Below are 15,515 nucleotides of genomic sequence, written 5' to 3'. Positions count from 1 at the left end.
AAAAGACATTGATAACACCAAATAATAACTAGAATACAAAATTATGAATAATACAATAATATAATACAATACAGTGAGAGCAAAAAATCGGTACTTAGCTGTCTGAGGGAGCAGCAAAGAAAAAGGAGGATTATGGGACTGGGCGTGATGATATTGGAGGCGCTATCTGCTTATTGGCTGATGCTATGTGGTTTTTTTGTTTATCTCTTTGCTGCTGTTGGGAATTAAAGACAGAGTAAAGCATAATACGAAGCCTCCGTGTCTTAATAAAATCGTATCTTATTTACTATAAAAAAAACAACAAAAAAACACCTTTTATGACTTTTATTTGAAAAGTTTTTTACTCACCTATAGGGCTGCAACTAACTATTATTTTCATAATCGATAAGTTGGCCGATTTATTTTTTCGATTAATCGGATAAAAAAATGAAAATTTTTAATTTATTTAAAATAATTTAATAAAGTAACGTAGGATGTAAAAAAAACAAACCGCAGAATAAAAAAACTTATGCACATTTGAGCCCAGGCTTGCCACACTGCCTCCCACATATGCCACATACCCCCAGACATGCCACACTGCCCTCTCCACATATGCCTTATATACTCTAAATGCCTTATACCCTCTGATATGTCACTGTGTCCTCCCAAGGTATGCCATAAACCCCCCTGATATCCCATAGTGCACTCATAGATTTGCAGGCTCGTTCACAGACACACTTTTATAAATAAATACAGGGTTAATCTTCACTGCCCCAGGATTTAGATTCTAACTGTACCTTAAGGTAACCTTATTAAATTAATTAAATTAACCCTCAGTCCTCAGCATTAAATTAACCCTGAAGAGAAGACCCCATCAACCACAACTGCCCCTAAATTAACCCTGAAGACCCCATCAACCACAATGAACTCTAAACACCCCATTAACTATAACTGCCCCTAACTTTCAGCAGCCAAAATATGAATTTTATACTCACCAGTTAGATGATTTCTTGAGCCATGTAGACAGCATAGGAAATGGACGGGGCCAATCATCACTTTAATCCGCCCCCTTCTTTCTCCCTGTCCCTCCCTGCAGTCACTGCCGATTGGCCCCGCCCTTTCTCCCTTTCCCTCCCTGCAGTCACTGCCGATTGTCCCCGCCCCCTTCTCCCTGTCCCTCCTTGCAGCCAATCGGCAGTGACTGCAGGGAGGAACTGGAAGAAGGAAGTGGGTGGGCCAATCGGCAGTGACTGCAGGGAGGAACTGTAAGTAGTAGCTGCTGCTGTGAGTCAGACTAAACGGATTATAAAACAAGGGTAATTAATAAAATTATAATAGTAGGAAGAACTCTGATGACTCCAGATGTAGCAGGAGCGTTTAGAAATTATTACTCAAATCTATATACTACACTAGACAGAACTAATGTAGAGGATGTCACGGGCAGGGTTATCGGTCATGCCGTGACGTTGGAGTATGGGTATAATGAGGGTTAAACGCCAACCAGACTTCCGGTGCGTTTGGTGCCCTGTGGGGAAAGTGACCAATCAACCACCAACCCCAACCAGTGACCCCAAAACTCCCAGTGTAAAAAATACATATATGTATGTATGTATGTATACAAAAGCTATCTCTAGGCTGAATTCGATTTGAGAACAAAGACAGAACTGACTAAAAATGTTTAATCCTGAGTATGAAATGGGTCACAGTGATCATTTTCCTACCAAACTCCACACCTGTATCAGATGGCACAAGGAAAAGAAAAATGTTGGCGCGCTAAGCTAGTCTCGGGCTCAAATAATACAAATGTATAATATGAGGCCTACCAAACAGTGTGAGCATGCTGCAAATACAGTGTGTTGGCTGTACAATGTATACAAAAAAAAAAATACTGTCTGCGCTTATCACCCTAATAAAGTTGGCAACAAATATATAAACATAATATAAATGAGAGGTTTTGGTTATATGAATTGGCCAAAGCATAATTAAGCTCACCCGCCACGTCAAGGCACACTCTCAATAGGGTGAGAACCTACTCTCACCTCCTACATAGTGGGCACACAAAGCAGTATATACTGCTACCAAAACTTTATTAATGTGTTGGGGGAGGTGCAATTAAACCTCCTCCCATTTAACCCTTGGACAGCAAGCTGCAACCAGACTGATGAGGAGCCAACAACCTCACAATGATAATTTTCCTACTAAACTACACACCTGTATCAGTTGGCACAAGGACACGTTCGCATAACACTTGTTATGGTCATGCCTGCATGGCGAGTTTGGTCTCCCTGAAACCAGCACATCGCAGGTATAAGGATGCAATGTACGATGGGGCCCAAAAGTTATGCACCCATCATATTTTGGACATTATGCATTCAATAATTTTACCCTGTGTCCCTTGATACCCTTTCTCCACACCCCAGGGAGATGTGGCCAGGATGTCTGGCCCTTCACTCTTCCACAGGAATCCCTTCCTGTCCAAAGTGACAATACCCAGCATAGGGTAATCAAGTTTTATTTTGGGTTCTGGCTCCAAAAGGAAAGGTGTAAACAAACTTTAATGGAGCCCCAGTTACTCATGCCATGGCATGACATAGGAAGTGGATAATTTAAGAACAGCACGGCTCCCTCTTATATCAGAGGATCAAAAACTATATATAAACCATTGGAGAGGAAGGAGTTGGAATGGGCAATAGACAGACTTGTTAAAAAATAAATCACCTGGCCCAGAAGGGCTTACCCACTTATTTTACAAGACCTTTAAAACCGAGATTGTGGGGCATCTTCTGAAAACATTTGGGGAGATTGCGCTGGGTGGGGGGGTCTTCTAGCAGGATATCATTCTGATACGCAAGTCAGAAAAACAGCTTGAAATAATTACGAACCATGGACCAATTTCCCTTATTAATGTGGATATTAAATTGTACTCAATAATATTGGCCAAAAGATTAAAACCAATTCTACATACCATAATACATAAAGACCAGATTGGACTTATTCCAGGTCAGGATTCGTCCAACAATGTTAGATGAGTGATAGATGTGTTGCATTATGCAGAGAGGAGCTAGGAATAACCATTCTTGATTCGATAAACAAAATAGTTTGTAAATTTTCTACTGTACATACATTGAGACTTACCAATAAATTAGTGAACGAATGGAGACGTGGAACTTTCTTGGTGAAGAAGAATAGATGCCCTAAGAGCCTACTTGATGCCTGTAATAAATATGGGGCCAACACAAACTTCATATTGGAAAATGGGTAATTAATACAAACAAAAATGGAAGAATATAAAAAGTAGATAACAAAAATAATACAAAATAAGTCTTACAAAACCTTGGAGAGGAATTTAGTTCATGACATCTGTCCTATGCATTCCTGAGGAGGGAGGGAGTGTTCGGGACATGAAGAGTCCCTGGATGGCAAGTGCATCTCCTCTCAACCTCTCCTCCCATGCCTCTCCAATGTCTTACAAATGCCTTGCTTATATGTGGTTTGGATAATTATTTCAGTCTATTGGTCTTGACCTGATTGGGTGTCCAGACAAGGTCTTTACGCGTCTAAACCCTATTTTAGGTGGTCACTGTAAGCATACTGTAATGCCCTTTTACAGTTACAATTATACCATGCATTAACAAGTTACTATCCTGTCTATAGAATGCCTGTTCAGCAAATCCTTCATTGCATACTTAAGGTCAGGGAAACGCTTTTCCCTATCATTGAAGCCTATTAATATATCTTAATGATCATTTATTTATGAACAATGACTACATATCTTTGACTATTGCCTATACCAATAATTACATATGGTCCTTTTATATTATTGGGGTTAGCAGAGATGTTAAATGTGTTAGAATCTTTTACAATGCCGAGATGGACTTATTTATTCTGTATGCTCCCACTTAACGTCCCACAGAGTTGGCTGGATATGTTGTTAGAAAGATAGTGTTAGAAACCCTAGATCTCTAGTTGTTAGAAAATATTGTAAAAGACCTCTCTCTAGAGCATTGGAGGGTTTCTGGGATAATAAAAATAGCAGATATAATTCAACAGATACAGATTATTCCATTCCCTGTTTTGATACAGCAATTTAATTTATTAAACCCCTTCAGGACAGGGATTTTGATACTAACGTGTTGCTAAAGGACCAGAGCCTTTTGTGTTTTTGCTATATCTTTCTTCACCCGCACAAATCATATATTGTTTTTTTCAGCACAAGTAGGGCTTTCTTTTGAAACCATATTACATTGTTGTGTTTGAAATAAACTGGAAAAAATGAAAAAACATATATATTCATTAACTTGTCCTGGTTTGGAAACCACCCAATATGGCCATGATTTTCATCTATTTTGACCAGTATAGGGCATGCATCACGTTTTTAAAATGTATTTTTTTTCAAATTTGGCATGATAGTCTAATAACTGCAATAGTTGTCACAGATACTGATTATTCTCCCAAAATTATATGTTTATGAACCGTAAATAAGTCAAGGTGTACAACTAGGGTAATTTTGACACTTTTCAAACGGGGATTTTATCGCCAATTGCTGCCAAATTTTGAGGTATTTTTATATATTTTTTCGCATATGTTGCTTTAGATTTCATATTATATTTTGTATAGAATATGTGCAACTGCAGAAAAAAACACCAAATTTCCCAACCGGTTCCAACAAGGCCTCACGTGCATGGTTCATGCATTTTTTGAGGAAGCTATGAGGGCAAAATTTGGAATTTTCAGAAATTGGTTTACTGGGTTTATTGGGACATTTTGGAAGCCCCCCCACTGTAAATTACCCCATTAAAGTATATATTTATGAACAGCAGACAAGTCAAGGTGTTCAACTAGGATAATTGACAGTTTTCAGGCTTGTTAGTGACAAGTTTAGGCCACTGACATTGACCAGGGAGACCGATCAATAATTAGTGACTTAAATAGTCACCGACAAGTGATCAGGTAATAATTATGTATTTTTTAAATTTTATTTTTCCACAATTACCCTAAATGACCCCTCTCTTTCTAAGGGTCATCCAGGGCTGCCATAATGATCAGATCACTCCTATTGTCCAGGAGTGATCTGATCATCGTCAGCCGACTTACTAAACTCACAGCATTTGACCTGGAAGCGCCCTGGACTTTCAGGTCAGTGTTGTTGTTGTTTTTTTGTGATAATTTAACTCTTTCAATGCTAATGCTCCATTGGAGCACAGCATTGACTTATATTTAGTCCCCACAAGCTTGTGGGGACAAATGTTAACCCCTGCAATGCCGCGATTGTATCATACACATTGCAGCATTGAAGGAGTTAACGCTGCACCATCGCTCTCATGGAGCGATCAGGCAGCAGGGGAGGGTAGGGGCTGGTCTCCACACTCATGTGGAGAGCGAAGAACCCTCTCTCCCTGTCCCTGAAGCTGCCTCTGGCAGCTGGGACACAATTGCTGGTCTATAGACCAGCCATTGCAGGGAGGAGTCTCTTTGATGACTTCTATAGGCTTCCATGCCATGCCAGGGCTTGTGGGGGCTTCCAGGCAGACCACCGGCAGCAGAGTCCCGTACAAAACGGGAAGTAACCCCTTAGGGTTAATGAGAGGGGGGGAGGCAGAGTGGTGTATAGGAGGGTGGCTCCCATGCACCACTCTGCCTCCCCCCCCCCTCCCATACACCACCCTGCCTCTCTACCCGACTCCCTGGTGTCTCGTGAACCTCTGTTGCTGACAGGACGCAGAGTGGTGTATGGGAGGGGGGAGAGAGGCAGAGTGGTGTATGGGAGGGGGGAGAGAGGCAGAGTGGTGTATGGGAGGGGGAGAGAGGCAGAGTGGTGTATGGGAGGGGGAGAGAGGCAGAGTGGTGTATGGGAGGGGGGGGGAGAGGCAGAGTGGTGTATGGGAGGGGGGAGAGGCAGAGTGGTGTATGGGAGGGGGGAGAGGCAGAGTGGTGTATGGGAGGGGGAGAGGCAGAGTGGTGTATGGGAGGGGGGAGAGGGGGGGAGAGGCAGCGTGGTGTATGGGAGGGGGGAGAGGCAGAGTGGTGTATGAGAGGGGGGGAGAGGCAGAGTGGTGTATGGGGGGGTATAATGAATTTCAGAGTGGCATATCTGGGGGAGGCAGAGTGGTGAATCAGGGGGTATAATGAATTTCAGGGTGGTGCAGGGCATTTATGGGGGGCACAGTGGCATATAGGGGGTATAAGGCATATCGATATTAGGCATATCAAGGGGGCATAAGACATATCTGGGGGTAAAAGGTATATCAGGGGGCTCAGTTGCATATAAGGAATATAAGGCATATCAGGGGCACAGTGGAATCTCTGGCATATAGGAGGTATAAGGCATATCTGGGGGCAGAGTGGCAAGCTGGGGGTCAAATGTGTATAACTGGGGGCAGCTTGGTAAATGAAAATATAAACAAGGCTTTTTTCTCATAGTTTTTATTAAATCTGAAAAATAGTTAACATATGAATTAATATTTACTAATAATGTTTGTATTAAAACCTAGTTTGAGAAACACTGTTTGGGTTCTTGTAGCTTTTATTATGTCAGTAAAATAAGAAGGTGAATAGAGAAATGCCATTGTGATAGAGATGAAAGTTTAAATTGTAAGTTTTTTTTATTACATTATTTTAAATAAAAAAAAATGTGCATTTTTTTTTTATCAGAACAATCGATTAGTCGAAAAAATAATCGGCCAACTAATCGATTATTAAAATAATCATTAGTTGCAGCCCTAGAATTTTCCCAAATAACTATATTTCTGAAAAAAAATCAAATTTGGGAATTTTGCCTAAACAAAATAGAGATTGTGAAATGATAGATATTGGTCAGGTTTTAAAAGAATTAGACTCGGACACAAGTACCCATATTAATTAGGTTGACGATCCAGACTCTATCAAGTTTGTTCCTTGCTATTCGCTCCATAAGAATTACGTAGCCTACCAGAGTTGTTGTTTGTTTTATGTAGCGCTGTACAATGGGATGTATGGTAATATGTGAATTTACTATGTATATTTGTGTTTTAAGAATAGACAGAATATTTTATAAAGAATCTTATGCACTTTAAATAGATGGAGCAAAATGGTTTATAGTTAACTTAGAGTTTTGCTATCTTAGTTATTTGTCATTTTTGTTTGTTTTTGAAAATGAATAAATATTTAAGAAAAAAAAAGTTTGTAATATACACGCGTAGATCTCAATTTGTAAGCACTATTACTTTAGATTTATAAAGCATGCTAAACTGTAAAATCTAAGCTTCAAAAAAAGGTTTTGACCATTTAATTAGATTAACCTGATTTAATCAGTATACTCATGCAAAACAAAAATTGCCAATATTATTTAGCATTAAATGTGTTGCTTTGCAATTTACATATACTTTTTATGTTTCAGGTGCATCACCAGTGGATTAAAATGGCAGAACATAATACTTACGGACACCTCATGAAGGCATTCTTTTGCTTTTAAGCAAAGGTGGTTGTATTTAGGTATCCCGAAAAATCGGAATACAGTTACCTGCAAAGACCTTTTTTTGAATTGCTAATTGCGTACAGGCAGGCCTGTGATCTGGGCCAAACATGTCTACCTCTTCACTACGTCGTCAAATGAAAAATATTGTACATAATTATTCAGAGGCAGAAATCAAAGTGAGAGAGGCCACATCAAATGACCCATGGGGACCATCCAGTTCTCTTATGTCAGAGATTGCTGATCTCACCTACAATGTTGTGGCATTCTCAGAAATCATGAGCATGATATGGAAACGACTTAATGACCATGGCAAAAACTGGCGACACGTTTATAAAGTAAGTTTTATGAAATTATGCATTAGTGCAAAAAAAAACAAACCTTAGGTTTCAGAACCCTCATAATGCATTTGCACACTACTTACTAATTACTTTACAACAGTAAAGTTGCTTTCATATTATTTATATATATGTGAACTGCCATACAGTTACCGTATTTGCTCGATTATAAGACGAGGTTTTTTTAAGAGCAAATGCTCTGAAAAATACCCCTCGTCTTCTAATCGGGGTCGTCTTCTAATCAGACCTCAAATAGAGTCTGATTAGGAGACTAAGATCCAGATCCCCCGCACCGCTGCAGGGGACCTGGATCCTCCTGTCTCACCCCCCCCCCATCATACACACACTTACCGGTGCTTCCTGCTGTATTGCCGGGGCAGCGGGTTGACGTCTACGCGATCCGCGTAGACAACGTCCGCTGCAGCCGGAAGGAGGTGTGGCTAGCAGCGGGGGTTGTCTGCGTCCGTCGCGCAAACCTTCCCCGACTGTCAGAGATCAGAGTTCCCCGCACCGGTGCGGGGAACTCTGATCTCTGACAGCCGGGGAAAGTATACGCGACGGACGCAGACAAACCCCCGCTGCCAACTCCACCTCCTTCCGGCTGCAGCAGAAGGCGACGTCAACCCGCTGCCCCGGCTGGAAACACCGGTAAGAGAGGGCTGAGAGGGGAGGAGAGGGGAGAGTGTGTGTGTGTGTGTGTGTGTTAGTTAAATGGGGGTATAGGGTGTGTGTGTGTGTGTGTGTGTGTGTGTGTTAAATGGGGGCATAGGGCATTTCTGGAGTGGCGTTAAGGGGGCATTTAATAGAGCACTCTGCCTCCTGAAATGCCTTATACACCTATATGCCACTCTGCCCCATAATATGCATTTTAACCCCCTAAATGCCAGAGTGGCATATAGGGGTATAAGGCATTTCTGGAGGCAGAGTGCTCTATACAATGCCTTTTAACTCCCTTAATGCCACTCTGCCTCCTGAAATGCCTTATACCTCCCTATATGCCACTCTGCCCCATAATATGCATTTTAACCCCCTAAATGCCAGAATGGGATATAGGGGTATAAGGCATTTCTGGAGGCAGAGTGGCATATAGGGGTATAAGGCATTTCTGGAGGCAGAGTGGCACATAGGGGGTCAAAAGGCATACCATGGGGCACAGTGGCATATAGAGGGTTAAAAGGCATATCATGGGCCACAGTGCCATATTGGAGTGGCAAGCCTGGGGGCAGATGTGCGTAACTGGGGGACAGGTTGGAAAATACAAGAAATAAAAACAAAAAAAATATTTTTCTCAATCATAGCTTTTATTAAAAAAAATAGTTTACATGAATTAACATTTACTGGTAAAACTTTTTTCCTTTAGGGTCGTCTTATATTCAGGCTTTTTCTTTTTTTCCTAAGTTAATATTCAGATTTTGGGGGGTCGTCTTATAATCAGGGTCGTCTTATAATCGAGCAAATACGGTAGAAGCTAGTTTTTTAAATCATGTTTTTCCCGTCGTGTAGTGTCAGTACCACGGGGTGTCGCTCTTCCTGGGACAAGGACCTAGAACCGAAGAGGTTAAGATACCTCCTAACCCCTCCTACTCCTCCCTATAAGAGCCCCGGCAACCCTCATACCTTCAGTTCTTTCCTTGTCCCTTGTCAGGGACGGACCTTGTTTTTTTTTTTTTCATTGGTGGGGCACACGGGTTGTGTCCGGGGGTTCCCTCCGATTGCTCCCCGGGTGGTGAGCAGAGCGAGGAGTAACGTCCGCATCGGCGGACGTTACGGAGCCGTTTAGACGCCGCGCTCTTATGCCGGCAGGTTGGAGCATGCGCACAGCGGTGGAACGCACGCCAGAGGGCGCTGCGTTCCACCAAGAGTACTGACACGCTATTGAGCATGCGTGATTCAGTTTCTCTTGTTCAGGGCGCGAAAACTAACTGGTTTTCGCATATATATAGCTGTGCTGCCCAGTCTGACAGCAGAGGAGCTTGTCAACACTGGGATTTCCGTGTCACCAGCCCCCCCACACGGATTGAGGAGTTGTAAGGTAGGATTTGGTTAATCTTACCCTGTCAAATCCTTTTTTTTTTTTTTGTGTTTTATATTAGATGTCTGGTCCGGTTTCACCAGATAGGCCGGATAAAGAGAAATCTTTTACACCTGCTCCAAAAAAGGCTGTGGTTAAAACCAAACATTTATCGTGCACTGAATGTGCCACTCCGTTGCCGGATGGTTGTAAGAAGAAATTTTGCAATGCCTGCTCTGCTGAGAGTTTGGCAAAAGAAAAACAAAAAGACATGCAGTCTTTTTTAGGTTGGTTCCAGGACAACCTGGCGCAAACGTTTGAAACGTTTAAAGCAGCAGCAGCTACACCTGTGGAACCCGTTAAACTTAAATCCCACAAACGTAAGAGGGTATTATCCCCTCATTCTGATTTATCCTCTGGGGAGGTTTCTAGTTCATCCTATTCAGCTTCATCTAGTGGGGAGTCAGAGGATTAGACCAATTTTCCTCCACAGGAGCTGCGTAAATTTGTTAAGGAAGTCTCACGGCTTTTTCAGGATTCAGACCTGTCAGCGCACCCCAAAGGGTTGCCCATGTTATCTCACATGCAGAATCTCATGTATAGAGAGTGGAATAATACAGGCAAAAGAGCCTTTATATCAAAGCACTCTAAGCAGCTTTTTTACCTTCAGGGCGATGAAAAATGGGAAGATATCCCTAAAGTAGACGTCCAGATAGCCCAGCTTTCCAAACGTACGACCATTCCCATTAGTGAAGTGGCTGGTCTTAAGGATCCTATGGATAAGAGGGCAGAAACGTCTTGCAGACGTATTTACCAATCATCTGGATTCCAGTGTAAAGTGGCGTTGTCTAGCGCATCTGTGGCTAAAGCGCAGGGTGTCTGGTTGCAGTCCTTAGAGGGCAGTCTTTCAGAATCTATGGATGAAGGTTTATCTAAACTATTTAAAAACCTGACACTGGCTAATAGCTTCCTGCTGGAAGCTGCAGAAGAGGGCCTTAAGCTTTCAGCCCGTAACATGGGTTTGTCTTCCGTTGCCAGAAGGGCATTATGGCTACGTTCCTGGGCAGCAGATACTGCCTCCAAATCTACTCTATGCGATCTGCCCTTTGAAAAAACCAGGCTATTCGGTTCTTCCTTGGAGGAACTGATCAGACACATGTCTGATACTAAAAAGGCACTTCCTCAGGATAGGAAAAGCAGATGGAACAAGCGATACCAGTATAGACCTTCCAGGCCTTTTCAACCAGTTTTCAAGACTCAAGCCTTTCGTAAACAACACGAGAGAAAGTTTCAGGAACACCCTAAGAAACCAGAGGGTAGGAAGTTCTGACGGTGTTGGAGGTCGTCTGCAATGGTTCCTACCAAAATGGAGGCAAACCACAAACAATTCCTGGGTCCTCAGGATCATTGCGGACGGGTACAGGATAAAGTTTTCCAGTTTTCCTCGTCCTCTGTTCCTGATTTCGTGTTACCCCTCTCAGGTGAAGAACTCAGCACTGTTGGCCGAAAGCCTTACCCTTCTAAAAAAAGGTGTCATAGAGCCTGTTCCAAAGTATCAGGAGTTTCAGGGAGTTTATTCCCGTCTCTTCCTGGTCTCAAAGCCGGATGGGTCCTTCCGTCCAATTCTGGATTTAAAGAAAGTCAATGCATATATTCCTTACCGTCACTTCAGAATGGAATCCATTCTCACGGTTACCCGCCTGTTGAGACAAGGGGACCTTATGGTTACGTTAGACCTAAAAGATGCCTATCTCCATGTGCCTATCGCCATAGCCTCCAGGAAATATCTCAGGTTTGCCATAAGAGTCGGGACAAGAGTTCGTCATTTCCAGTTTACTGCTCTCCCTTTTGGCCTGTCGTCGGCTCCTCGGATCTTCACAAAGCTTTTAGCTCCTATTGCAGCGGCTTTACGGAAAGAGGGGATCACAGTCGTCCCTTATCTAGACGATTGGCTGCTAAAAGCAAGTTCTTCTCAGGAGCTCCGGGCACATCTCAGCTTTACGACCCGATGCTTGGGGGAACACGGCTGGATCATAAATTACAAAAAGTCCAACCTGATTCCAACTACGAAGATCCAGTTTCTGGGGCTCATAGTGGATTCCGTCTCTTCGAGACTTTATCTCCCACGCTCCAAGATCAAGAAGATAAAGAATCAGGTTTCCTTTCTGCAACAAAATCCAACCCTTTCCTTCAGGTTGGCTATGAGTATCCTGGGCAGTCTTACAGCGTGTATTCCGGCAGTAAGCTGGTCCAAAGCGCAGTTGAGACCCCTGCAATGGGACATCCTACAACAGTGGTCCAGGAGACCGGAGGATCTAGATGTTACCTTCACGGTATCCAGGGAGGTTTTACTCCGGCTGAATTGGTGGAAAGCAAAGGAGCGCCTCACCCAAGGGCGATCTTTTCTACCACGTCATTGGATCACCCTCACCACGGATGCCTCCAAGGTAGGCTGGGGAGCTCATCTACTCGACCTCTGCAGTCAGGGCAGTTGGTCCTTAATCGATCAAGCCCAATCATCAAACTTTCGGGAACTGAAAGCTGTGTTCCTGGCACTCAAGACCTTCGGTCCAAGATTACGGGGGAAAGCTGTGAGAATCCAGTCCGACAATGCCACCACAGTCTCATATATAAACAGACAGGGTGGCACTCGGATTCCAAGGCTACAGGACCTTTCAGACCATCTCATGCGCTGGGCCCAAAGAAACCTGGAGGATTTAGCAGCGACACATATCAAAGGAGTAGACAACTGTCTGGCAGACAATCTCAGCAGATCTCGTTGCTCCCAAGCAAACTGGTCCCTGGACAAGAGCATTTTTTCTCTCCTAGTTCAAAGATTCGGCCTACCAGATATAGACCTTATGGCGACCAGACAAAACAGGAAATTGCCAGTTTTCGCCTCCCTTTACAGGCAGGACAATCCCCCCCTGCTAGACGGAATGTCAGTGGTTTGGTCTTTCAAGATGGCTTATGTGTTTCCTCCAGTAGCCATGATTCCTCGGATCCTCCTAAAGATTCGGGTAGACAGAGCCAGGGTTTTAGCTATTCTCCCTTATTGGCCGAATCGAAGTTGGTTTTCGGAGCTGCTCAGTATGGCGATTTCAGTATGGGAGCTGCCAGTTTCCTCCCATCTTCTGGAAAACAAGAACCTGTCCAAGGATGTTCTTCTGCAGTTCAGATTGACGGCCTGGCTGCTGCAAGGATGATCCTCCAGAGCAGAGGCGTTTCCAATTCTATGTCAGAAATCCTCTTGGGTTCAGTACGAAGATCTACGTCCACTATTTATCTTCGAGTCTGGAATAAATTTCTCCACTGGTGTGTCTCCAAAGGTTTGGATTTCTCTTCTCCCCCCACAAGTTCTGTTCTGGATTTTTTGCAGGAAGGTTTTTCAGCGGGTCTCACAGTCTCGACGCTTAAGGGACAGGTTTCAGCCCTGAGTCATTTTCTCCTGTCGGAGTTGGCGTCCCAAGTTCTCGTCAGACGTTTTTTTAAGGCTGCCATCATTCGACGGCCTCCCAGACGTTCGCATTTTCCCTCCTGGGATTTGTCATTGGTCCTCCAAGCACTCTGCTCTGAACCATTCGAACCTTTGGAAGAGGTATCTCTAAAATTTTTATCCCTCAAGACGGCTTTTTTGGTGGCCATTACCTCAGCGAGGAGGGTCAGTGAACTTCAAGCTCTTTCCGCGGCTCCAGAATTTACTATTTTCCACCAAGATAAAGTCGTCCTGTATGTTAAACCTTCTTTTTTGCCCAAGGTTATCTCTGAAGCTAATGTCAATCAGCCATTAATTTTGCCCTCTTTCTTCCCGTCTCCTTCAACTCCGGAAGAATCACTCTGGCACACTTTAGACGTCCACAGAGCTCTACGAATTTATATAGACTGCACTGCTTTTTTCCGCTCCATGGATCAATTGTTTGTTAATTATTTTGGTAGATCCACAGGCAATGCGGCCTCCAAGCACACGATATCTCGATGGCTTTCCGATACTATTCGCTTAGCCTACTCTCTCAGTGGTCAGGTTCTTTCATCCCGCATTACTGCTCACTCCACCAGAGCTATGGCTACATCCTGGGCTGAAAGGTCTTCGGCATCTCCAGAAGAAATATGCAAAGCAGCTACTTGGTCTTCCTTTCACACGTTTATCAAGCATTACCGGCTAGACATCTTCTCCTCCTCTGATGCTGACTTCGGGCGTAAGGTGCTTCAGGCAGTTACCTCGTGACCGTTTTTTTCCCCACCCAGGAGGGGTCATCTTGCTATATCCCCGTGGTACTGACACTACACGACGGGAAAAATAGTAATTTTACTTACCGTAAATTCTTTTTTCCTTAGTGTAGTGTCAGTACATATATCCCTCCCTGTGCATTTTTGTATTAAAATTATTTTTTGCAAGCTATCTTGTGTTTCTTGGTACTTTCTGAAGGTATGAGGGTTGCCGGGGCTCTTATAGGGAGGAGTAGGAGGGGTTAGGAGGTATCTTAACCTCTTCGGTTCTAGGTCCTTGTCCCAGGAAGAGCGACACCCCGTGGTACTGACACTACACTAAGGAAAAAAGAATTTACGGTAAGTAAAATTACTATTTTTTTTCATGTATTTAAAGGTTTGGTCATATCTCCCCTTTCCCTGGTGTCTAAGGTGATGCTTCACCATCATATGCCCCCTTAATATAAATTATACATACAATTAATAGTCTCATTCTAAAGATGGATATCTCATATATATATATATATAATATACATTGAATAGGAAACCTTTTAATAAAACATTGATCAGTACATGAAATATCTGGCAAATATATCAATGATTATCCATTTAATAAAGATCTCACAGATAAGAGCAAAAATATTAATCCATTTAAAAAAATGTCTGTTTATCCTTTATGCTTGCATGTGTCACGTGATGCTGTGTCCCTGTACAGCGCACATCCGTTCTCCCCTCCTCCTCTTCCTCCTCTAACCCTAGGCTCACCCCTGAGAGAGAGTGTGAGACACACACATTTTAACACCTGATGCTGACATCCACACATACACTAATAACAAAACACCATACATCGATCAGCCTTAACAGTATGACCACTGACAGGTGAAGTGACATTAATAATCTTCCTGTCAGTAGATGGGATATATTAGGCAGCAAGTGAACAATTGGTCCTCAAAGTTGATGTGCAGCAGGAAAAATGGACAAGTATAAGGATCTGAGAGACAAGAGCCAAATTGTGATGGCTAGGTGACTGGGTCAAAGCATCTACAAAACTGTCGCTCTTGTTGGGTGGCCAAGGAAGGAAGAGTGATGAACTGGCGGCAGGATCACTAGCAGCCAAAGCTCATTGATGCATTTGTGGGGAGTGAAGGCTGGCCCTTGTCAAATCCAACAGATGAGCTACTGTAGCTCAAATTGCTGGAAAAGTTAATGCTTACCTGGGGAATACTTGGCACCAGGATGCATCCATGGAGGCCCCACTTCACAACTTACAGGATTTAAAGGATCTGCTGCTAATGTATTGGTGCTAGATACCACAGCACACCTTCAGAGATCTAGTGGAGTCTTATGGCGGCAAAAGGGGATCCAATACAATTTTCGGCAGTTGGCCATAATGTTATGGCTGATCTGTGTAAACTAACACACATACTAACTGTATGCTCATGAACACCTTACAATAACACACACATGCCAATACCATACATTCGGCTGCACACTCGGCTACAGTGCAACTTTCTCGCCTACACAGGGAGAT

The 15,515-nt window shown here is 43.2% G+C and overlaps 1 protein-coding gene across 1 annotated transcript in view; it reads left to right on the top strand.

Moving 5' to 3' along the window:
- The first annotated feature begins 7,566 nt into the window (after nucleotides 1–7,566).
- The window catches only part of LOC149286353 (epsin-1-like), a 114,894-nt gene continuing 106,945 nt past the window's right edge, over nucleotides 7,567–15,515 (top strand). The window contains exon 1 of the mRNA XM_089494216.1: nucleotides 7,567–7,767. Coding sequence (XP_089350342.1) covers nucleotides 7,567–7,767 — 201 coding nt within the window. The remainder of the gene's footprint in view (nucleotides 7,768–15,515) is intronic.

The sequence above is a fragment of the Sceloporus occidentalis genome, unplaced genomic scaffold, assembly GCF_023333645.1.
Source record: "Sceloporus occidentalis isolate IW3139 unplaced genomic scaffold, rSceOcc1.0.p SCAF_70, whole genome shotgun sequence".
Taxonomy (NCBI): domain Eukaryota; kingdom Metazoa; phylum Chordata; class Lepidosauria; order Squamata; family Phrynosomatidae; genus Sceloporus; species Sceloporus occidentalis.
Note: the sequence above shows the minus strand (reverse complement) of the source record. Positions and strands in the feature narration are given on the sequence as shown.